The 25,990-nt window shown below is 42.7% G+C and overlaps 1 protein-coding gene across 1 annotated transcript in view; it reads left to right on the top strand.

The window, feature by feature from the left end:
• als2b (alsin Rho guanine nucleotide exchange factor ALS2 b) overlaps positions 1–25,990 on the top strand; it is a 99,135-nt gene that overhangs the window by 25,712 nt on the left and 47,433 nt on the right. Inside the window, exons 9-19 of the mRNA XM_055638502.1 lie at positions 1,445–1,616; positions 2,519–2,708; positions 5,908–5,973; positions 8,034–8,196; positions 9,021–9,152; positions 13,233–13,361; positions 15,606–15,676; positions 17,370–17,436; positions 19,144–19,343; positions 20,009–20,074; positions 22,050–22,148. Coding sequence (XP_055494477.1) covers positions 1,445–1,616; positions 2,519–2,708; positions 5,908–5,973; positions 8,034–8,196; positions 9,021–9,152; positions 13,233–13,361; positions 15,606–15,676; positions 17,370–17,436; positions 19,144–19,343; positions 20,009–20,074; positions 22,050–22,148 — 1,355 coding nt within the window. The remainder of the gene's footprint in view (positions 1–1,444; positions 1,617–2,518; positions 2,709–5,907; positions 5,974–8,033; positions 8,197–9,020; positions 9,153–13,232; positions 13,362–15,605; positions 15,677–17,369; positions 17,437–19,143; positions 19,344–20,008; positions 20,075–22,049; positions 22,149–25,990) is intronic.

Here is a 25,990-nt window from a genome sequence, read left to right as displayed (position 1 = left end):
AAATGAATATCTGAAAGAGCAGTTGAAACTAATTGGAGAGCTTTTCCCAAGGATGTCTTTAAGCAGATCCAGCCCCAAAATCATTTGAACAAAATTATCTTTCTCATCGTTGTATAATAAAATGGGGTCAAAAAGCAGTTTATTTACATATGTTGGTTCATCTACACATGGAAACTCAATCGATAGTATTTATTGCAGAATTTGTAAAAAAGCAGTAAACATGTCCTATTCTCCAAATCTGTTTTCAATTTTACTATGTCATTTTTAACTGTTTTATTACACTATATCATTGATCCTTTCATACTGATCTTCTTAGGTTAAATAAAAACAGCTGCTTCAGGCCTGAGAGATTATGACCATCTGGTTTGATGATTTCAGGAAAAACAGCCATAAGGAGCAAATACACATGCTTATTTCTGACCTTAACAGACTGCTTCTTGTACTTCACCATGATAACCTGTGCATCAGCAAAAGCAGCTGTACCCAATTTTGATAACTATAGGTCTTTTATTGGCTATTAGTGGACCAAGTCATAGTTGCAACCTTATTGGTGGTCAGGGAATGGGAGTATTTCAACACACACACAACAAATGTATTAAATCATTTTCAAACGAGTTAAGATCATAGAATTACTGTTGTCATTTTATGAGCTGCGTAACCTTTGACAGCTGTAGAACTTTTTTTGTATAGTTTGGATTGATTGTGGTCGCTTTTGAGTATGCTTTGAACTGAGTATGTTTTGAGAAAACATTTTGAAACATTTTCTTTTACCTTTTGGGGACCCAGTGGTGTTTCTATTTTCAGTTGTGTATGATAGTTACACTTTGTTTTTACTCCGCTAGTTCTTAATTATAGAAGTTTTGACTCCTATATTTTCTTGAGTCAGCTTTCTCCATTATTTTTGCTTGCTGTTGAGTCCATTGTTTAAAACATAAAATCTACTTGGCTTTTCTTAATTAGATCATAATTTATTCTATTACATGTTTAAAGAGTGAAAGTATTTTCTTGATAATTTGGAAGAGCATGATGTTGATAGTATACTTTATCATTGGAAATCTTTTGGTCTTTTTCCAAAATGAACCTGAAGCCTGATTGGATGGCAATTTTAAACTATCAAACATGAAGTTGTGCAGCAATCTGTCTGTCTACATTTATGATATGGCTGTCTAATTACTCTTGGGTTTTTATTCAAAATGTATAGCTAAAGAGCAAAAATTAGTCTTTCAGATTGTAAATAGCAAGCTATTTTAAGTTGACCTGCATTTATTCCAAGTAATTTAAGATTGTGGCAAAAAGATTCATGTCAAAACAAACTTGCCTCAGAAGTTTGAGATTGCAGCCCAAATTAATAAAAAAACTTTATCTTACTTTGTGAATACATATGATCTTGTTAAATGGTCCTTGTTCTACCGATGATCATGGTAATTTCATGTTCTGATTTCAGCTTGGCTACATAAACAGTCTGTTTGCTGGGGGGCAGAGGTGCCTCTCTCTTGCAGACAGGAACGTAATGGGCTATATTGCCAGCTGTCATGAATTGGCATCATCAGAGAGGAAATTCCACTGTAAGCTAAGCGATATGAAAAATCGAATTCTCCGACCTCTCCTGGGTTTAGGTATGGAAAATTATATTTTTGTTGTTGTCACTGACTGTTTCTTAACTCAAGCAGCAAGATAATAATTAGAGAAGTAAATATTTGGATGACATCCATTAAACTGAAAAAAAAATCACGATGATTAAAAAATGTATGCTCTCAAAATTAGGATGATTATAGATAGAGCATTATGAGTTGAATAATGTTGAACTTTAGGACTGAATTATTATATGTGCCAGTCTTATGCTTGCTAGTACTGTACTGCAATATTACACATTGTCAAACCTGCATCCACCAGGACAGTACCCCAATAGACCTGCACCACTAGTGTTCCAGCCTGCCATTGCATTGTGACAGAGCTGTGTCCACTGGTACAGTAACCCAGCATTATACATCAAACAAGTCAAAAATAAATTATCCCTGTAATCTAAAATGACTGGGTGTTACATTTGGAGAAACAGGGGCATCACAGAGACTCTCCATACACCTGGCTTAACCAACTGAAATTGAATTTCAGTTGTGTTTAACAATGAGATGTTGAGACTCTACAGACACTTTGCAGATATTGAGTCCCAGGTAGGATAATATGTTACACATGGTCAAAAGATAAAGAGAACCTGTACATAGCATAACCTTACGAAACTTGTTTAAAGAAAAACGTGAATATTTTTAAGTCTAAGATAATAGATTGGGCAATGCTACTCATCAGGAGTGTTTTATTGTCTTGCTGTCTTCTGAAAAAATGTATTTGTCTCATGATCACCACCAAGCCTTTGGGGACTGAAGTAATATTGAAAAGCCACCTTGCAGTTTGTGAATGTGACAGTAGTTTTAACACCAATTATGAAGCGTGCATGAGGATTGTGTGATGTGCCAAATAACTAGATTATCAATAATTTGGTTTATCAACATTTCTTTTGTAGATAACTTGACTTCTGCTTTGGGTTTGACGCTGAGCCAGTTATTACAAGATGCAGCTAGCAAATTTAGCAAACTATGCTACCTGATTGGGCAGCACAGCTTCACCTTAAATAAGTTTCTTCACGGTTCTAAGGATGTCAAGACGCTAGTCATGTTGGAACATTCAAAGATCTTCCTGGACACTTTCAAAGAGCAAGTACACAACCCTGTTACTGTTGCTGGAGTATTGCCAATGTTCAATTGGTGGGGGGTCAAATAAGAATAGATATATTTAATATCCCATTTAAGGGTGCAAAGATTTACTTTGTTAACCAGGATGCTGGTACCTTATTGCTCAGGATGAATTATTGGGAACAAGAGAGCTAGAGCTATGATTGTAGCATCTGTAGGTGCATTGCTGCAAGTGGTATAAATCACTGCCCTGTCTGTTGCTTTGGTGCCTATCTCCGGTGATGACCTTGCTGGACAGGGAATTAGTCCTACATTGTCACGACCCATCACAGGTAGTCTCTCCAACCCAAGCTCTGACCAATGCATTACAATGTGAGTGCCAGCACAAGACAGGGATTTCTCATGCAGCAGAACATGTAGGGGTTCACAAGTTCACTGGTTATAGGCCATTCAGCCCATCGAGTATACTCTGACATCAATAATGGCTGATCTCTGCCTCCTAATCCCATTTTCATGTATTCTCCTCATAACCCTTGACACCCATTCTAATCAAGAATTTGTCTATCTTTGCCTTAAAAATATCCACTGACCTGGCTTCCACAGCCCTCTGCGGCAATGAGTGTGCAATGAGTCTCCCACCAGTGGAAACACCCTTTCCACATCCATCTATGCCTTTCATCATTCTGTAAGTTTCAATGAGGTCCCGTCTCCCCCCCCCCCCCCCCCCCCCCCCCCCCCCCCCCCCCCTCAACCTTCTGAACTCCAGCGAGGAGCGGTCCAGTGCTGTCAAATGCTCATCATCTGCTCATTCATTCTTGGAATTGTTCTTGTAAACCTCCTCTGGACTCTCTCCAGAGCCAGCACATGCTTCCTCAGATATGGGGCCCAAATTTGCTCACAGTGCTCCAAATGCGGCGTGACCAGTGCCTTATGGAGCCTCAGCATTACATCTCTATTTTTGTATTCCAGTCCTCATGTTATAAATGCGAGCATTGAATTTGTCTTCGACACACAGTGTTCACAGTGGGTTCCTGGTACAGCAGAGCACAGCCTGAAAGGATAAAATATAAGGAAGTGGCCAAGTATGAGTGTGTGATCTAGAAAGCTATTACTGATGGGGTGCTAGTGTAGAGAGGTGGTTTCCAAGTATGTTACACTTAACCATGTATCTGATCCCAAATAGGTCACAGAATATTGATGACATGAGATCATTGATGAGCACCGAATTCCCACTATAATTACGCTCCCTTTTGTGCTGGAAATTTAGTTCTCTTGTCCATTGCTTTGTGTTGCTGTTCTGGTTGCTCCTGTTTTTTTTGTGAAACCAGTTTTGAAGTTGTTCTGGTTCCTAAGCTGGTACCTATAAATGATCCAGATACGAGTCATCCTCCATTAGACTGTGTGTGATCCTTGACTGTGTGGGAAGGAGGGTTGAGCTGATCAGATCTGTCCTTGTCCTGTTAGCCCCATTTTCCTTTCCTGAGGCAGTGGATGTTGAAGCATTTTGGCACCCAGTCCCCTCGGCACAGTTGTCTGGCTGATGTCCATACAAGTTATCTTGGCACACACCAGAGCTTCAACTTGCAAGTCCCCGTGATTGAGTGGACTACATGCTAAATTGTTGGGTCAATAATACCATTAACATAAATTTCAGCCAACCTAACAATCATGTTGCTTGACACATTGTTTGTGGCGATATTGTAAATCTTTGATGGGCTCGCTGTGATTTTGTATATTTTGTCTTTATCCACCCATCCATTATAACCATATAACAATTACAGCACGGAAACAGGCCATCTCGGCCCTACAAGTCCATGCCGAACAAATTTTTTTTTTCCCCTTAGTCCCACCTGCCTGCACTCATACCATAACCCTCCATTCCCTTCTCATCCATATGCCTATCCAATTTATTTTTAAATGATACCAATGAACCTGCCTCCACCACTTCCACTGGGAGCTCATTCCACACCACCACCACTCTCTGCGTAAAGAAGTTCCACCTCATATTACCCCTAAACTTCTGTCCCTTAATTCTGAAGTCATGTCCTCTTGTTTGAATCTTCCCTATTCTCAAAGGGAAAAGCTTGTCCACATCAACTCTGTCTATCCCTCTCATCATTTTAAAGACCTCTATCAGGTCCCCCCTTAACCTTCTGCGCTCCAGAGAATAAAGACCTAACTTATTCAACCTATCTCTGTAACTTAGTTGTTGAAACCCAGGCAACATTCTAGTAAATCTCCTCTGTACTCTCTCTATTTTGTTGACATCCTTCCTATAATTGGGGACCAAAATTGTACACCATACTCCAGATTTGGTCTCACCAATGCCTTGTACAATTTTAACATTACATCCCAGCTTCTATACTGCTGATTCTAATTTTGTCTCCTCTCCCTACATCTGACCTTTTCCTTTTAATTTCTCATCTCCCAAATCCTTACCATGGTGTTTGAATTTCTGTTAATTTTCATCTCAAGCCACTGCTCTATGACATGCAAGTCAAATCCATATATTTTGCAATGCTGTGTGACTGCAGTACAAAGTTAATTCTATATTAACCTACTTCAACATCTCCATATTCATTTTACTTTATTAGGTCTGTGAGGAAATGACCAGTGTGATCCTGATTCAAAATATAAAATTCTTTACAGTTCACTTGGTCTCTGCTGAGTATGAGAGTCTTGGAGAAGCAGTATGTTCAATGGTTCAATTTGCCTTCTGGGTTCCTGGCCACAGATGAACACCTTCTTTAGTTTTAGAGATACGGTGTGATAACTGATCCTTCGGCCCACCGAGTCCACGCTGACCATTAATACCTGTTATCCCTAATTTTCATCCATTCCCTGCACACTACAGGCAATTTACAAACGCCAATTAACCAACTATCCCGCACGTTTTTGGGATGTGGGAGGAAACCGGAGCACTCGGAGGAAACTCATTCAGTCACAGGGAGTACGTCCAAACTCCACACAGATAGCACCCGAGGTCAGGATCCAGCCTGGTTTTCTGGTGCTCTGAGGCAGCAGCTCTACAGTTGAGCTACTGTGACACTGAATTGTTTTCTGCACACTTTCAGAGTACCAGTTCCCACCAGGGCCTTCAAATTCTTGTCAGTCCTGCTTGACAGACTCAGTGCCAGTCCCTCATACCTTCCTTTGATGGTGGTGTCCTTTTCCTTTTTTATCATTTGGTTCTTATGACCGCGCTCTTCTCTGTTTTCAGGTTCTCCATCTCTGTAGGGAATTTTGTGGTGGTCGGTGGCTTTCAAGCATTGGCCAAGCCCACAATGTAAGTATAGCCTAACCTTCAGATTCAATTTAATTGTCATTGTCAGTGTACAGTACAGAGACAACGAAATGCATTCTTGCTTCTTTAGAAGCATGTTATTCAAGTAATGTTACGTAAAGTGTGCTGCTTCAACTATATCATGGGGAACTGACAATAAGTCTGGCTTTGTAAGGTCATCAGTCTTGGTCTATTCTTAGTACCAAGCACCAGAGAAGAAATAAATGTTGTTTAGAATTGTATCTTCAATTCCTGCGTTCTACATCTTTCCACAGTCTCTCTTTACATGAATAGAGTATGCTGCAACATTATCTTGTTAGTCAAATGCTCAGGGAAGCCAGTTATGGATAAGAAGAGTAGTAAGGGGAAATTCATTCAGTTACGGAATACATTGCAACAATTTAATGGATTTAAGGCCTTGATAGTCCGGAAGTGGCGGCGCTGTTGAACAGCTGCGGCTCACCTGTAGTCCGTCTGTTTTTACTTTCTGTTTTTTTTTTTTTGTCTTGTATTAGCTAATTTTTAGTTTATTAGGTTGTGTTATTTGGGGGGGGGGGGGGGTGAAATGTTTTTTTTTTGTCTCTTCCTTCGGGGGAATGCGACTTTTTCTTGTCGTATCCCCCTTCTCTGCTTCCGTCTGCGCTGAGGCCTAATGGCGGAGCTGGCGATCTCCAACCTGCGACCGACCTCGAGGCTCCGGAGGCAGAGCCAGCCAGGACTTACAACGCGAGGCTGGCCAACTTCGGGGCTGAGGCAGCGGTGGCCCGACTCGCTGATGCGGCGTTCCAGCTTTCGGCAGCGGCGACATCACCACGGAGGTCCGCTGGACTGGAGGGCGGCATTTTCGGCCTGGATCGCCTCAGCGCAGAGGGAGAACAAGGAGGGAAGAGACCGAGACTAAGACTTTTGCCTCCATCACAGTGAGGAGGTGCTTGGTGAACTCACTGTGGTGGATGTTAATTTGTGTTTATTGTATGTTTTGTTATTTATTATTATTGTGTATGACTGCAGGCAACGAAATTTCGTTCAGACCGAAAGGTCTGAATGACAATAAAGGAATCAAATTCAAATTCAAAAATTCAAAAGATAGAGCGAATGTGGAGAGGATATTTCCATTAGTGGGAGAGTCTCGGACCAGAGGCCATAACCTCAGAAAGGAGATGAGAAGGACATTCTTTAGTCACTGGGTGCAAATCTGTGGAATTAATTGCCATAGACAGCTTTGGAGGCCATGTCAATGGATATTTTTAAGGCCGAGATTGACAGATTCGCTGGTGTTATGGGGCGAAGGCAAGAGAATGGGGTTGATAGGGAATGGCGGAGAAGACTTGAAAGGCCAAATGGCCTAATTCTGCTCCTAGAACTTATGAACTGGAATTTCTTGTGAGAGAGCATGAGTAGAGATGATGGCAGTGAGTGGACATGATGAAGAGTTAATCAGATTGTGTGATCTGTACAAATAAACATAATCGTTTCAATCCAGAGCATAGCATGTCCTTAATCTTCCTTCCATAAGCTTTAAAGTGAAAGTTTCTGATTGGTGCCAAATAATGTACTTGCACTTTAAAGGATGTTAAAACATTTGGTCTCTTTTTGTGTTATCTCTGACAGTGCAATACCTATAACCTTTCTTTTACCCCATTGCCCAGGTTCATTAAAAATCTAATTTTCTTGAATCATTTCCTAACTTTTAAGCGGTCAATGTTGATAAGACTGCATTTAATTCTCATGGGTGGTTGTCATAAAAAGATGGAGCATGGGTCTTCTCCGTGCCTTGAGGAGCCTCTGACAATGCTGGCAGGTAGAGTTCTTGCATTTGGACCCGGTAACAATAGAGAAATGGAGGTGATGGTGGTCCTATGACATGCCCTTGTTAGTGGTGAATGAGGAAAGAAATATTGTTGATGTAAAATTCCAGTGAATAGAACCCACTTCCTGCACCTTCCCATGGGCACAGATGATGTGTCTCTTGAGCATGCATATTCAGTCGTTGAATAATATGAACATAGTGTTCACAATTCTTGAAAGCCCTGTGATATGAGTGTTTTTATTGTTTTACACAGGGAACTCTTCAGCAAAAATCTTCAGACCCTCCAGCGGTTGTCAGAAGTGATGGATGAGAACACCCCGGCTGCTGACCTCTTGCACATTCTCTTCTACATGCCCTCCAATCATTTGCATGAATATGCCCGTCTGCTGCTAAAACTTGCAACTTGTTTTGAAGTGGTAAGTGATGTACTGTGAAATACAACAGGCTGTGGTAAATTCGCACTTATGCCCTTCTGTTTTTTTCTTGTTTCATATCATGCTTCTTCATGTGGCCTGATCTGTTGATGAGCCATAAGATCAAACTATAACATTCTCCAAGGTTGAAATCTGAATCTGACATCAGCTGATCTTGGACAAAGCCTTCATTATAATTGTGCAGACAACACAATATTGAATATCCTTAGTGTTTAAGAAGGAACTGCAGATGCTGGAAAATCGAAGGCACACAAAAATGCTGGAGAATTTTGGATATAACCAGCATTTAATGTGTCATCCTAGATGGAACCTGGGTAAATGTTGGTTTAATTTCTAACATGGGTATTAAAATTGCACCACGATACCCAAGATTATATCAAGATTGCACAGTATTTTAAAAGACATCTGGTCTTTCAAAAGACTGTCTGGGACTATCGCACATGTAACTCCAGCCCATTAAACAATATGCCCATTTCACTGCCTACTGAAATTAAATAATTATTTGGGGATACGCAGTAGATACTAATCTTGCCAAAAATGCCCACATCCCAAATGAATTTAAAACCTTTGTGCAGAGGGTAGAAAGAGAATATATTGCGTGCAGAAAATTGTGTGGCCCTTCCATCAAAACTACCTTTTCCCAAGCAATTCCATCTTGGCACTGTTTAAAAAGTGTGTGTTTGTGCTGCAAAAACACCTGATGTGGCGTTTTTGATGGCTGTGGAACAAGGCTCTTTAGCAAGGGTGGGGATGAAGAGAAGCCGATCAGAAAAGGGTAATTTATCTTGCTTTGTAATCTGTGGCAGACCTCCAAGGAATACCACAAATTGCAGGAAGTCAGCTGCCAGTTTGAAGCTCTTGGTCTACACTTGAAGAAGAAAAGGAAGGAAGCAGAATATACGTACAGTTTTTGGAAGACATTTCCAGGGAAAATGACGGTATGTGTAATACTCATCAAAATGTTTTTATTATGTGTACAATTTTTAGATTGCAAGCCTTTGCTCTTGCAAAATCCATTTGATGCCATGTCGTAATGTGGTTGCTGCTTTACTAATTATTTTAGATGGATTGACAGTTAAAGCATGCACCGTGACATACCTGTAGCCTTTTATTTATAACTTTTTTGCTGGCATTTTTGGTCTTTATGCTGACCCCACTGATTCTTGTGCGAGTGATGCTTGTTCTCCCATTGAGATACCAATGGGAGCATTGAGATACTCTGCCAAAACAGTATTGTAGGTCTGAGATCAAATCTATTCTGGACTCCATATGATATGACTTGTCCAATCCAAATTAATTTGCTGTCTGACTTATGTCGCACATAAAGACCATTGTATGGTGTGTATTGTCACCTGGGGAACATTTGCTATACAATTGCATTAAAGGTTAGCTTGTCAAACTAATAATAGCATTTGCAACAGGAGAGGTGATACCTTGCTATAAAATATTCCGTCTCCTGCATGTGAGACAGCTCTGGAACAAACAGGAGCCATTGGCATTTGCTCGCTACATACTACCCTGTGAATAACACAAACCAACAGGTGGCAGTGAATCAACAGAGCTTCTACTCGATATGGATTGATGCCAGAGTTTTAAGGCCTTATTTAGGGTGTCAAATATTGATTGTGTGAAAGATTTTGCATGTTTCCTTGCTCGGCAATGGAAGGGTTAATATGGGTTTACATTTTTTTAGGGTTTTCTGTCAAGACATATTCCTACTCTGAGTGTAAGTATGTATTTCTTGTGTGGCCTAAAATGAGAATGCAGCACCCTTGCTCTAGATTTAGTTTCCCATGCAAGTGGTTCCATAAAGATGACCCTTCCCTTGTTAACCGTGACTCGATAAGTTGAGTTGCATCCCATTCCTGCTTTTGTAACACCCTTACATTTGGTAACTAAGTGATTTGGAGTGTGCACCAAGGTTGTCTATGGTTGCTGTGGTTTAATTCGCTAAACATTTTTTGCCTGTGAAATTGCTTTTGAAATAGCAGTTCTTTACTTTATCTTTGATGTTCTGCAGCATTAAAATAGTGGTGTCCCAGCAATGATGTGAGTCACATGGAATGTATCCATGTGAACCTCAGTCTCACCTGGAAAGATTGCTGGGGTCCCTGGATGGAGATGTGGGAGGAGGTATAGGGCCAGGTGTTGCATCTGTTGCAGTTGCAGGAGAAAGTATTTGGAAAAGAGGTGTTTTGGGTGGGAATGGATGAGTTAACCAAGGGGTTGTGGAGGGGTAGTCTCTTGCCAGTGGCGTTATGCAAAGATCTGTGCTACTTCCACTTGTTTGTAATATATAAATGACTTGGACACAAATATAGATGGGTTTGTCAGTAAATTTGCAGATGACACCAACATTGGGGAAGTTGTGAACAGTGAGAAAGGTTGTCAAACTATGCAGCACAATATAGATAGAAACATAGAAAATAGGTGCAGGAGTAGGCAATTCGGTCCTTCGAGCCTGGACAGCCATTCAATATGATCATGGCTGATCATCTAAAATCAGTACTCCGTTTCTGCTTTTTCCCCATATCCTTTGATTCCTTTAGCCCTAAGAGCTAAATCGAACTCTCTTTTGAAAACATCCAGTGAACTGGCCTCCGCTGTCTTCTGTGGCAGAGAATTCCACAGATTCACAACTGGGTGAAAACGTTTTTCCTCATCTCAGTCCTAAATGGCTTATCCCTTATTCTTAACCATTTTTCCTGCATCTAGCCTGTCCAATCCTTTAAGAATTTTATATATGTCTATAAGATATCCTCTCATCCTTCTGAATTCCAGTGAATACAAGCCCAGTCAACCGATTCTTTCATATATGTCAGTCCCACCAACCTGGGAATTGACCTAGTGAACCTATGCTGCACTTCCTCAACAGCAATAATGTCCTTCCTCAAATTAGGAGATCAAAACTGCACACAATATTCCAGGTGTGATCTCACCAAGGCTCTGTACAACTGCAGTAAGACCTCACTGGTCTCCCTGACCTCACAGTCTGAAGAAGGGTTTCGGCCCGAAACGTTGCCTATTTCCTTCGCTCCATATATGCTGCTGCACCCGCTGAGTTTCTCCAGCTTTTTTGTGTAACCTTCGATTCTCCAGCATCTGCAGTTCCTTCTTAAACACATGCAGTAAGACCTCCTTGCTCCAAAATTCAAATCCTCTCGCATGAAGGCCAATATGCCATTAGCTTTCTTCACTGCCTTCTGCACCTGCATGCTTACTTTCAGTGACTCGTGTACAAGCTCGCCCAGGTCTTGTTGCACCTCCCTTTTTCCTAATCTGACACCATTCAGATAATAATCTGCCTTCCTGTTCTTGCCACCAAAGTGGATAACCTCACATGTAGCCACTTTATACTGTATCTGCCCATTCACCCAACGTATCCGAGTTACCCTGCAGCCTCGTAGCATCCTCATAGCAGCTCACACTGACACCCAGTTTTGTGTCGTCTGCAAACTTGGAGATGTCACATTTAATTCCCTCATCTAAACCGTTAATATATATTGCAAATAACTGAGGTCCCAGCACTGAGCCTTGTGGCACCCCCATGGCCATAGAGTGATACAGTGCAGAAATAAGCCCTTCTGCCCAACTTGCCCACACCGGCAAAAATGTCACAGTAACACTAGTCCCACCTGCCAGCATTTGGTCCATATCACTCCAAACCTGTCCTATCCATGTACCTGTCTAACTGTTCCTTAAATGTTGGGATAGACCCTGCCTCAACTACCTCTTCTGGCAGCTTGTTCCATACATCCACCACCCTTTGTGTGAAAAAGTTATCCCTCAGAGTCCTATTAAATCTTTTCCCCTGCACCTTAAGCCTATGCCCTCTGATCCTCGATTCACCTACTCTGGTCAAGAGACTTTGTGCATCTATTCGATCTACCCGATCTATTCCTCTCATGATCCTATACACCTCTATAAGATCACCTCTTATCCTTGTGTGCTCCAAGGAATAGAGTCCCAGCCTATTCAACCTCTGCCTTTAGCTCAGACCCTCTAGCCCAAGCAACATCCTCGTAAATCTTCTCTGTACCCTTTCCAGCTTGACAACATATTTCCTATAACATGGTTCCCAGAACTAAACGCAATACTCTAAATGTGACTTCACCAACGTCTTATACAACTGCAACATGACCTCTCAACTTCTTTACTCAATCGGGTACAGAAATGTTTGGGTAAATGAGAGATGGAGTTTAATAGGAGCTAATGTGGTGTATTGTACTTTAGGAAGTTGAATGTAGGGGAAGTAAACCACTGATGCTGGTTTATATATGTTTTAAAAAAGTGTTGGGAGTTACTCGCTGATCAAACTGCATCTCTGGAGACAGTGGACCCGTGGTGTTTCAGGTCAGGACTTTTCTCCAGACTGATTATAGTAAGGAAGGAGAAAGCTGGAAGAGAGGTGGGTGCAGGACAGTCTGGCAAATGACAGTTGGATACAGATGATGGTGGATTTTGATGGGTGGACAAAGGTCAGAGATGAAAAGACAGTGAGATAAGAACTAAATGTCAATATTCTCTGCTAGCAATATTTTTTGGTCCGAGTGGCCTCTATCTTCATTTTTAGTGTTCAATGATATGTGCTTGATTTCTAGTTAGTTCATTTGTCTGTGTCTGTTATTCTTGGTCGCTCCTTTTATTAATCATTTGGACATCTTTAATATGATTATTCTTTGTGGCCAATTTACCAACAACTAAGTTATTTTTCCAGGTTCATTAAAATAAATTGAAGTGCACAATATCTCTTCAAGAAAATACAACCCATCATCAGAACATTGTATTGGTTTGATTCTTATGTTTGATATTGGTTACCCTTTTGCAGAAATGGTCTGAAAATAACAATCGCTGGAAGCCCAGTCCAAACATCTGGCTGATATTGTCCTTGAGATTCCCATTTTGCACATCAAGTTTGTGAAAGACATTCTTCGTCTATCTTTGCTCTAAAGTATGCTGAGGTTGCTGCTGGTGTGAACATGTTTCAATGTAATGTCAATTTGCTCTTTTTCTACCAGGATTCACTGAGGAAACCAGAACGTCGCCTCATCTGTGAGAGTAGTAACCGCAGCTTAACATTGCAACATGCGGGTAGATTCTCCATCAACTGGTTTATCCTCTTCAATGATGCACTTGTCCATGCTCAGGTCAGTCCATCTGTTGAAAACCGATTTGGGTCAAAGGGAGCAGGTTAGCCTCTTGTCTTGAACATAAAGTTTCTTCGATCTTTACAGTTTAAATCGCTTCAGTGAGGTGGCATGAACTGTGGATTTGGAGTATCTTTGTTTTACTAATTGCAAGTGAATGCACCAATTACTAGTCTTCATAAGTTATAGAAGCAGAGTTAAGTCATTCAGCCCATCAAGTCTACTCCGCCATTCAATCATGGCTGATCTATTAACCCCATTCTACTGCATTCTCCCTGTAACCCCTGACGTCTGTACTAATCAAGAATCTATCTCTGCCTTAGAAATATCCTTTGACGGCCTTCACAGCATTCTGTGGCAATGAATTCCACAGATTCACCAGCCACTGACTAAGGAAATTTCTGCTTGTCTCCTTCCTAAAGGAGGAGCTAGAGGGACAGGTGTTGCATCTCCCGCAGTTGCTGGGGAAAGTACCTGGGGGGAGGGGGTGGTGGTTTGGGGGGGAAGGAATTAGTTAGCCAGGAAGTTGGGAAGGGAATGGTCTGTATGGAAAGCAGAAGAGGTGGAGATGGGGAGATGTGACTGGTGGTGGGATCCCGATGGAGGTGGTGAAAATGTCAGAGGATTATGTGTTGAATGTGAAAGCTGATGGGGCGAAAGGTGTGGGCTAGGGGGAGTCTATCCCTGTTATGACTGGAGAGAGGGAGAGCAGAGCTGCGGGGTACCGAGGAGACGCATATGAGAGCCTCCTCTAGGATAGAAGAGGGGAACCCCCGTTCCCTCGAGAATGAGGACGTCTTGGATGCACTGGTATGGAACACCTCATCTTGGGCGTAGATGCGGCATAGAAAAGGAATTTGGAGTAGGGGATAGAGTATTGGCGGGAGGCAGGATGGGAAGAAGTGTAGCCTATATAGCTGTGGGAGTCAGTAGGTTTGTAATAGACATCAGTCAATAGTTTATTTCCTGTGTTGGAGGCGGTGAGATCAAGAAAGGGGAGGGAGGTGTTGTAGATGGTCCTAGTGAATTTGAGCGCAGGACGGAAATTGGTGGTGAAGTTAATGAAGTCCATGAATTCTGCATGGCTGCAGGAGCTGGCCCCAATGCAGTCGTCAATGTAGCGGAGATAGAGTTCAGGGATAGAGCTAGTGTAGGCCTGGAACAGGGATTATTCAACATACCCTACAAAGAGGCCAGCTTGAGCCTGCGCGAATGCCCATGGCTATGCCTTTGATTGGTGGAAGTGAGAGGAGTTGAAGGAGAAGTTGTTGAGTGAGGACAGAAACGGAACAAGAGTAGCACAGCGCATTGCAGGCACCCCCACCCTCAATGCAAAATAAAAACTTGCCCCACTCATCCGATCTACTCCATTCAATTTTAACAAGTTCCTGCTGAATATAGGTCGACCACAGATTTTCCAGGCATCTCCTTTAATCCGCATAAAATTACAAAAGGGCACTTGAAATCCTCCCAAAGATGTGGTGCCTAGACCACACGAAGCGGCCAATGTCGACCTCCTCGGGTCTTCCACGGCTAGACTTTCGATCTGCGATCGAGTTTGCCCCCTACGGCCAGGGCTCTGGATCTTCGGCCTGGCCGGAGCCGACTGATCCGTTTCCATAGCTGACCTCCGAGGCCAACTTTGCGAGCTGTTATCTCGGCCCCTCTGTCGGCCTACGTGGACCATTCCACTCCCTGGAAGCCATGAGCCTCTGTTGGTCTAGCAACGTGATAATTTGGCATGGCTCTAGAATAAAGGATGCCTGAAAATCAGCGGTGGACTTGTACCATCAAAATTAGCTCTGCTCCAATTTAAAGATTTATCTTGTGGACCTGCCCTTCCCTTATCCATAACTATTTTAAAATCTAATAGAACTGTGGCCGCTGGTGCCTAAAAATTCACAAATTTTGTGAATTCACGAATTCACAAACTTTGCCCACGTAGTGTTCTCTATGTATTGTTGAAGGAAACTTTCCTGAACACATTTGCCAAATTCTACCCCATCTAACCCCTTGGAACTATGGCAGTCCCAGTCTCTATTGGCATGTTAAGGTCCCCTACTATGACAACCCAATTAGTTGTGAAGCTGCCTGCCATCTCATGGCATATTTGTTCTTCTAAATCCTATTGACTATTTGGAGGTGAGAGGGTTGGAATTGGAGCAATCTGTCTTGAATTGGAGCTATTTGCATTTCCATGTGCATTAACTAATGGAAGTCTCATTCTTTTTCCCTATTGCTCAGTTTTCAACCCACCATATATTTTCCCTTCCCACGCTTTGGATAGAACCCCAATTTGAAGAAATTGGCCACCCGTGAGTATCAGAAGTGATTGCATCCCTTATAAGTAAGCACTTCCTTGTAATAAATGCACAGTTTATCAGGAGTGGGTTGCATAATACATTTTTGGATTTTCTTTTTGCTATTAATTGTTCAAATATTCTCCTGGTCTCTGCCACTTTTGTTTCTGCCTCAAAAGTTAGATAATCTAATAGAATTTGAGCATCTGTTGGCATTGGTTTGTTATTATCATGTGCGATTATTACGATACAATGACAAACTTTTTGTGTGCTATCCAGGTAAATCATTCATGCAAGAATCCAATCAAATAATGCAGAATATAGTGTTATAGCTACAAAGAGAGAGCAGATAAAAAATGTTAGGCCTTCAACAAGGTGGATTGGATTATATTCTTAATTTATAAGAGGCCAGTTCATTGGCTATATTTAAGAGGGAGTTGGATGTGGCCCTTGTGGCTAAAGGGATCAGGGGGTATGGAGAGAAGATGGGAACAGGATACTGAGTTGGATGATCAGCCATGATCATATTGAATGGCGGTGCAGGCTCGAAGGGCCGAATGGCCTACTCCTGCACCTATTTTCTATGTTTCTATGATTGTTCAAGAGTCTACAGGGACGATGTTGTCCTTGAATCTAGTGGTACATGCTTTCAGTCTTTTACAAGGGGTAAAATGGGAAAGATCAGGTTGTAAATGGTGCTTGATAATATTGAGGAACAATGGTTTATGCAATCTACTGTGCTACGTCCACAACTGCAATGTCTTGTGAACTTGGGCTGAACAGTTGCAATACCAAGCTGTGATTCATCCAGAGAGGATGCTTCCTATGGTACATCGTTAAAAATCAGTAAGTCATTTTAGACATTCTGAAATTTCTGAGGAAATGTTTTGGTGTTGGAAAGGCATTCCTGAATTGAATGCAAGCCTCCACCTTATCTTGTTTTTATCTTGATTGATTATAGATGCCTGTGATGCTGCCTGGGAGGTTCTGAGGTATTAAATGGGGCCCCGAGTCGTCCCCCATTGGTTATTTGCCGACAAGAGAGTAGTAAAGAAGTAGTGGAGTCACAAGGGACTGCAGATGCTGGTTTACATAAAGTAGCGGAGAGGGAATAGATGTGTGCTGATGGTTGAGCTTATAGGACTTGATATTACAATCCTTACTATAATTGGCACCTACTTAATATTTTGAGTGGGGGTAGGGGTAAAGACCTCATTGGGGTCATCAGGTGGGCACCCTCCTTCCTTGGTGTTTCGTTGATAGGCCTACGACATCTCCAGAGGGCTCAACAGCAACACCTGGCGCCCCAGGTGCGCTCCCCTCCGTTTTACCCATCTTGCTGGTCATTTTGCAGCCCAGTAGGAGTCCTTCCTTTTCAGCCACAGCCAGTTGCTGCTTCGCTCGGCAGCCTCTGACAGCGACCTGAAGGCTTGCCAGAAGGCCTGTCCTCGAACTCCCATTCCCTTCAGGAGTTTGGTTGTTAACATAGCTACACAAGGGAGAGTACGCAGTGTTGCTATCACCGAATGTTCAAATTAAAGCAAAGTTATCACATTATTTGATTCAATGATGCAAAGTGTAGATGCGTATAGGTAATATCTCTTGAAATTATTGGTGAAGGTGCATATTCCTCATCTATCTATCACACTAGCTCTTTTCTGTATTAATATACCGTTGCCCTCAGCTGCTATGTTTTCTTTTTCTGTAGTAATGCCCTGAAGATAACTACACCTGAAGAACAGTTTGTTCTCACTGCAGCATCGCCTCAGGAGAAGGTAAAGTGAACTTTTCTCGCTTTCATTGGAACTCCCTGGTGCAGAAAGAGGGCTGTAGTGTGGTGAATGCTTTGGTGTTCTTGGGAAGTAGTTAACCAAAAGGGATTGTAGCAGTTAATAATTTAAACGTGGGAATCAATTGCCTGTGTTGGAATTGATGGTCACTAATATGGAATATTGTAAGGTCACAGCTTTGATCCACAGAAAAGCAGAGTATTTGTTACATGGTGAGAGGTTGGGTAGCACTGATGTTCAAAGAGCGTCTGAAGAAATCTCTAGATCCGAACGTCACCCGTTCCTTTTCTCCAGAGATGCCGCCTGACCCGCTGAGTTACTCCACCATTTTCAAAGAGATCAACGTGTGCCTGTACATCAGTTGCTAAAGGCAAGCATGAGGTACAGCAAGCAATTTGGAGGGCAAATGGTATGTTAGCCTTTATTTTAACTACAGGAGTGAGGAAGTCTTGTATCGGCCTTGATAGGACTACATCTGGAGTATTGTGTACAGTTGTGGTCTCCTTGCCTAAGAACGGAATGTATTTTCTGAAGAAGGAGTGCAGGGAAGATTTGCTGAACTGGTTCTAGGGTTTGCCATAAAAGAAAATGAGAAGAATGGGATTGAATTCTTCCTGAAAAATGTGAATTTCAACGAGCTTGCGTCTTGTTCATTTAAATGTCTAACAGCTGGATAGATTAGATGCTGGGATGTTATTTCCCCGATTTGGACAAGGGGGCACAGTTTCAGAAAAAGACGGAGGACCTTTTTTTGGACTGAGATGAAGAGAAGTGTTTTCACTTGGAGGATTGTGAACCTTTAGGAATTCTCTACTGCAGAGGGCAGGGGTGATTTAGTCATTGTGCTCATTCAAAAATGAAACTAAATTTCCAAAAATGAAGGAAATTGGCACCGAATACTCTATCCAACATGCAGGTGTTTGGTCGAATGCAAGCTGACTGTTTGCATCATGGCTCAGATCGGTAACTTGAATGCCCAAGAACCCAGAAAGTAGTGGTCATTGCCAAATCTATCACAGATATAACCTCCCCACCACTGGAATCTTCAGGAAGCACTGCCTCAAAAAGGAAGCTAACATCATCAAAGACCCACAACACCCTGGTTACACTCATCTTGCTGCTTCCATGGGAAAGAAGGTACAGGAATCTGAGAACAGTAACCTCCATTTTCAAAAATAGCTTATTCTCATCAATCATCTGGCTCTTGAATGACACTATGCAAACTTAACTAGAATGCAACCTCAATACCAAACTACTATGGACTTTGTTTAAGTTGCACTACATACCTTTGTTTGCACTTTTATAATTTGTTATCTTGTATTACTGATAATTTAACTTATTATTGATTAGTCCATGTTAATTTAAGTTGTGACTTTAATGTGCCTGTAAAGCTACAGCAAATAAGAATTTAATTGTTTCTAGTACATATGACAATTAAACACTCCTGACAAAGAGATATTAGGATAATGCTGAAAATGGGTCTACAGTAAAGAAGTCATCTTGATAATGAATTCTAGAATGGGTTCAATGGGCAGATGATCTACTCGTATTTCCTGCCACCTTATGTTGTATAAATGTAGACTTGAAAGGCTAGGTGGCCACAGGGGCAATGTAGCTGGAGAGTAAAATGGTTGGCATATGTCATGTTTAATGGCAGATGGTAAAATGTTTTTCACTCTCATCCCATTTCAGATAAAGTGGTTAAGAGCAATTAACCAAGCAGTGGATCAGGCTCTGATTGGTGCTTCAGATAGCATGGCTGCTGGATTGGGTGGCGTCATGCGAGTTGAGCCTCCCATTTCCCGCACTGCCAGTTACACCTTCTATAAGGACCCACGGCTGAAGGAGGCAACTTATGAAGGTCGCTGGTTGGCTGGAAAACCACATGGCAAGTTAGTATTAGCACAGTGCTGTTAGCTTAGTGCAAAAGATAGCATTGATTTTCATGGATGTGGAATGTGCACACAACTGCATGCACAAACAATGTGGCACATGCACATACTGCAGTGGTACTGTGCATTGCACAGGCTCACATAGTGGGCAAGGTTGGGAAACAATGAGAGGGTTTGTTGGCAAGTACATTGTTCCAGCAGAGTCCTGACGAACAATTTGGAAGGATCCAAATCATTGGTTTCAGGAGAAATTGCAGAAAATAAATTTGGAAATGATGAGGGGAAGAAATAGTTGTGACTGAGACCTCAACTTGATTTTCACTATCTATACTGTCTATTCCCCAGGCTAGGGGAAACGAAGGACTAGAGGACATAGGTTTAAAGTGAGAGGGTAATGGTAATGATTTAATAGAAGCTGAGGGGTAACATTTTGACACCGGGTTGGGGGTATATGGAACAAACTGCCAGAGAAAGTGGTAGATGCAGGTAGCATAACATTTAAAAAACAATGTGGACAGTTACATGGATAGAAAAGGGGGGGGTAAAATGCCAGCCATGAGCAAATAAGGCTATTTTGGATGGGGCATCTTATTCATCATGAATAAAGGGCCTGTTTCCATACTGTATGACCATGACTTTATCTTCTAACCATTTCATCATTTCAGGGGCATATTGCGGTGGCCCAATGGGAGATCCTATTCTGGTGATTTCAAAAATGGTTTAGAAGATGGGTAAGTATTGAAAGATTATCAATAAAATTCAGTGTGATCCTCTGAGTAAAGTCGAGTTAACAGTGCTCATCTGGCAACACATCAAAGGAATTACAACCCAGAACTGCAACTGTAGTTCAGTGTAGTACTGAGGGAGCCAATTACTGTATGAAGAGCAGTTCTCTGAATTAAATATTACACTAAAATCTTCTTTCCACTCAGATGGCACTAATTTGAAATTATCGATGCCATCCTGGGCAATTTTATTATTTGCCATTGCTGGTGCAGTTGCCTCATTGCCTGCCCTCCCTGCAGTTTAACAAACTTATTTCGTCTCCTTCCCAGTTCTAACTCTATTTCTCTGACCACAGGTGCAACCTGACCTGCTGAATATTTCTAGCATTTGTTGTATTTTCTTTTAAATGTACAGCATTTGCAATTTTTACGTTAATTTGTGCTCTTTTAACCAGGGCTGGCTTGTTAATACCTCGAGGAATGTATGGTACATGACATAGAAACATAGAAAATAGGTGCAGGAGGAAGCCATTCGGCCCTTCGAGCCAGCACCGCCTTGCATTGTGATCATGGCTGATCATCCCCAATCAATAACTCGTGCCTGCCTTCTCCCCATATCCCTTGATTCCACTTGCCCCTAGAGCTCTATCTAACTCTCTCTCAAATCCATCCAGTGATTTGGCCTCCACTGCCCTCTGTGGCAGGGAATTTCACAAATTCACAACTCTGGGTGAAAAAGTTTTTTCTCACCTCGGTCTTAAATGGCCTCCCCTTTATTCTAACTGTGGCCCCTGGTTCTGGACTCACCCAACATTGGGAACATTTTTCCTGCATCCAGCTTGTCCAGTCCTTTTATAGTTTTATATGTTTCTATAAGATACCCCCTCATCCTTCTAAACTCCGATGAATACAAGCCCAGCATTTTCAATCTTTCCTCGTATGACAGTCCCGCCATACCAGGGATCAATCTCGTGAACCTACGCTGCACTCGCAAGGATGTCCTTCCTCAAATTAGGAGACCAAAACTGTACACAATGCTCCAGATGTGGTCTTACCAGAGCCCTATACAACTGCAGAAGAACCTCTTTACTCCTATACTGAAATCCTCTTGTTATGAAGGCCAACATTCCATTCGCTTTCTTCACTGCCTGCTGTACCTGCACGCCAACTTTCAGTGACTGGTGTACAAGGACGCCCAGGTCTCCCTGCACCTCCCCCTTACCTAACCTAACCCCATTGAGATAATAATCTTCCCCCATCTCCCCCCCCCCCTTGTTTTTGCCGCCAAAGTGGATAACCTCACATGTATCTATATTATACTGCATCTGCCCACTCACTCAACCTGTCCAGGTCACCCTGCAACCTCCTAACATCCTCTTCACAGTTCACACTGCCACCCAGCTTTGTGTCATCCGCAAACTTGCTAGTGTTGCTCCTAATTCCCTCTTCCATATCATTAATATATATGGTAAGCAGTTGCGGCCCCAACACCAAGCCTTGCGGCCATCCACTCGTCACTACCTGCCATTCTAAAAAGGACCCGTTCACTCCTACTCTTTGCTTCCTGTCTGCCAACCAATTTTCTATCCACGTCAACGCCCTACCCCCAATACCATGTGCTCTAATTTTAGTCACCAGTCTCCCATGCGGCATCTTATCAAAGGCTTTCTGAAAGTCTTTACTACATCCACTGGCTCCCCTTCATCCATTTTACTTGTCACACATTCCATGGATTGAGCCAGACTTCTTCAGAAATAATCCAAGAAATGACATGCCTACTCTAGGAGTATCCAGATTGATGATACTGTTGTTGTCGGGCAAGAGTTGGTTTAGTATGACTACAATAGAGTGGTTGATGGGGGAGGTCTATAAGATCCATAGAACAAGTAGGTAATGCAAATGGAGCAATATTCTCTCGACTTTTGGGATAAAGGTCTTGATATAGAGGCAAAATACTGAATGGATTTATTTTCCTTAACAGGTACGGAGAGTTGAATGTGCCCTGCAAAGCCCTAAAGAAAAATGACCACTATCAGGGCCATTGGAAAGAAGGCAAGATGCATGGCCATGGGATCTACAAGTAGGCTCGCTTCTCATTTCATCCACATGTTGGCTTTGGAGCCTTGTTTGATATGTTTGTTGTTGAGAGGATTGTATGATTTAATCTGTTGGTTGTTGTAGCAAGGTGGGTGGGGATAAGGGCCAGGTTGGATATTTTGGTTGGTTTATCAATGAGTTTGGTCTCATTTGGTCTGTTATTTGCGAGGTGCTTGAGTCCATTATAACCATTGGGTTGCCAGTGGCTTTACTATGTGATCTAGTTGGCTCCTTGCATACATCTGATAAAGTGATTAAAATTAGTGTACTTTGAGTTTCAAGCTGAAACTTCCATCGTCAACCTGTGGTTAATTAAAAATTGTTGGTGTCTTCATCCTCGGCAAAGTGGTCCTTTTGTAGGGGAAAGTTCCTTTTAATGAGGGCCCCAAGGCAATCGCTGTTGGCAACATGACATCTCTCTCTCTCTCTCTCTCTCTCATAAGGAGCGAACCAGTCTACCTTGTCCCTATCTATGCTTGAGGAGTTCTTCACTGCCTTCAGTTATTGTTATTATAGTTAACAAGTATAAAGGGCCAGAATTAACTTCATTACGTGCCAGTGTATTACATTTGTGCATATAGGAACTGACGTAAACTACTAAGATTCAATGTAACCAGTTACCTGGCTACCATATTCCAAGAGACCGCCTTGTCCCTTAGACTATGTGCTGTGGTGTTGGTTAGTCAAGAGAGACAGGTTGATGTGACTACAAATGAGTAGGCTGTGGGTGTGCAGGGAAATGTCAACCTTGCAATTGTACAATGGTACAACATTCTTGCAGCCTGTCTGAGCAAGAACTGAGGCTAAGATGCAAGATGCGAATAGAAATATTCCAGTGATTGTGTGCCATGTAGTAAGAGACATTAATGTTAGAATGTGTGAATAATCCCAATGGCTATGTTGCCTATATGATGCCATGACCAAAGACATTAGGACACTTTGTCAGGGCAGAAGAGGAAAGGTACAATTGTTGTAATCGGTGAAGGAGTCAAAGATTCAGCTGGAGCTAAGGTTCTGCTGAAGGCATTTGAACAATTAAAAGCCAACCTGAAAGGTAATAATTTCTGGATTGCTACCCAAGAACAAAGGGTCAGTTGACATTTTGGCTTAAATATTGTTGTGGAAGAAATGGGTTTCAATTGGTACAGCACCTGCACCAGCATTGGGGAAAGTGGGGGTATTCTGCTGGGGCAGGTTTCACTTGAATCGGGCTGTCATCGGTGACCTAGCAATTGGATAACAGTGGCTTTAAACCAAGTCGTAAAAGAAGCTCAGGTGAGATGTGAATTATCTGTGGTAGATTGGGAAATTGCAATAAATATAAACCAGACAAGTGATAACTGATGTTCGGAGAAATAATAGTTAAAATCACATCCCGTCTCAAGATATGGAAATTGACCTGGAAAAATGACCTGTGTACCTATCAAGTGAAGGGAATTTTGGATGAAAGGAATACGCTACTCGTATTGTCAAATGATGCAGTACGCCAGAAGGTTTGGAAAATTTAGCAAAGGAGGGTGTGAAAAGTAAAAATAAGAATTTAGCAAGAATATAAAACCAGACTGTAAAAGCTTCTATAAATATTATACAATTAATGTGGATCCTTCCCAGACTGAGACTGCAAAGCTATATTGGACAAAAAGGAAGTGGCAGGGAAGTTAAACAAATGTTTTGCATTTGTCGTCGTAGAAAAAAACTTTTGGAAACGGTGGAGAACAGCAGGTCCAGGGAGAGTGAGGAGCCATAAGAAATTGGCATTCAGAACAAATATAATATTAGAGAACTTAATAGGTTAGAGAGTTAATTTTTAATTCCACACTAGACTAAGTGGGACCCATTGGGACCCAGTCACACGGGAGGCCTGGTCTCCCAACGCAACCCATTCCCCAAAGCAGCATTCCACCACTCACCCGTTCCCCGCCCCCCAATGCATTATTCCACCAAGCACCCATAACCCCTAACTGCACAGGCGCGGCTCATTTCCCTCATCCCCGAGCACTCCCTCCCCCTCCTCTTCATGTGTGGGAGGGAAGTGGGGAGCACTCCCTCCCCCCCCCCCCTCCTCTTCATGTGTGGGAGGGGAGGGAAGTGGGGGGGGGGGGGGGGGTGGGGGGGAGGTATGTATGTGGGCAGGAGGAATGTGGTCACGGGTGTGTGTGTGTGGGCAGGGGGTTGTGGGGTGGAGGGTTCTGGGGGGGGGGGGGGTTTGGGGGCAGGAGGGGTTTTTGGGGGGGGGGGGGGGGGTTGTGGGGCTTCGGTGCTGGGCTGCTTCGGGCTGGGTCGCTTAGGGTTCCTCCGAAAATTGTGTCTGGTTGGAAATCTCCACTGGCCATCCTAAACTCCAGTAAAGACGCGATGGTGCAGGAAGGGGCAGACTGTCCCGAGGAGTGACATGGAAGAGACTAATCCGCACAGTGCTGACTGGCAGGATAAGAGACAAAACTTGGTGCGCTCGCAGCACAGGAGAACGGTGAGTGAACTGGCAAAAATTTGTAGCGCTATTGAAAACCGTTTTTGCACAAATAGAAAGTCCGCCAAACCGGAAGATAACAAGATAAGAGTTTTTAGTTGTGTATAGATGGCTGAGAAGCCAGCATTGATAGGTTTTAGGAAAAGGTGCTTTGGAAATTATAGAAACACTATAATTCACAAACAATCATGCATAAAGTGCTTTAGGTGTGGTCTGACGAGAGGTAGCTGTTGAGATTGTGGAGGCATTAGTAGAGGCAGGGCCGGCCTTAAGCCGATTTGACCAATTGTTCCCAATTGGACCCCGCGCCTAAGCAGGGCCCCGCACTAATGTTACGTATTTCGTACGGAAATACGAATTCTCTTTGTTAAATAAAGATTTTTTTTAATTCGCCATCCGGATTTTTTTTAAACGAACATGTATAACAACTGCTGCACGGCCATCAGACACAAACGATTTGTTAACTAGTACTGTTAGCACTTCTTAACAGCAAGTAGTTAACACCTTGTTATGCAATGTCATCAATCTGCATCCATCCGCATTCCTCAGTAAATGTTATTGTGTTTTGAACAAGTATTAATGACGCCGTGTTCCTTTGAATAAAATTCACGCGGCGTCATTAATACTTGTTTAAAACACAATTACGTTTACTGAGGAATGCAGATCGATGACACGTTGAGAATTTCATTAAACTCACCATCATGAGTGAGGGCCCCGGACCGCGAGAAGGGGCTTCTTCCTGGTGTGCAGGTTAGTCATTCACCTACCGACCCACGTTGTGTCTCTCTGTCTTTTGCTCTCTCCCTCCCTCTTTCTCTCGCGCTCTCTCTCCCGCTCCCCATCTCGTCTCTCTCTAGCTCTCCCACTCCCTCTCTATCACCTCAGTATTCCCTGAATCATTGACGTTTTGCGGTAGACAAAAATGCTGGAGAAACTCAGCGGGTGAGGCAGCCGCCTGGCCCGCTGAGTTCCTCCAGCACTCTGTGTTTTTTGTTTGGCTCTGAAGTTGAAGGTGGCTCAGCGGGACGGGCAGCGGCTCTGGGGAGAGGGTTGCGTTTCTGGTCGAGGCACTTCTTCAGACAATCGCAAGTACTCTCACCGACGCCAGTTCAGTCTGAAGAAGAAATCTGAAGAAGGATCTTCTCTCCAGAGTCGCTGCGCTGCCTGTCCTGCTGAGTTACTCCAGCTTTATGTCTATCTTCAATTTCAGAGAATTACAATTTCTCACGGGGGGCTTATAACGTCTCTAAACCCCTCCGGGACCCTCTGAACACCTCTAGCCCCCCTATTCCCCTCTAAACAATTCTAAACACACCTGAGCCCATCTGAAGCCCTCTAAACATCTCTAAACCGTT

The sequence above is a fragment of the Leucoraja erinacea genome, chromosome 7 (genome assembly GCF_028641065.1).
Source record: "Leucoraja erinacea ecotype New England chromosome 7, Leri_hhj_1, whole genome shotgun sequence".
Classification (NCBI taxonomy): Eukaryota; Metazoa; Chordata; class Chondrichthyes; order Rajiformes; family Rajidae; genus Leucoraja; species Leucoraja erinaceus.
Note: the sequence above shows the minus strand (reverse complement) of the source record. Positions and strands in the feature narration are given on the sequence as shown.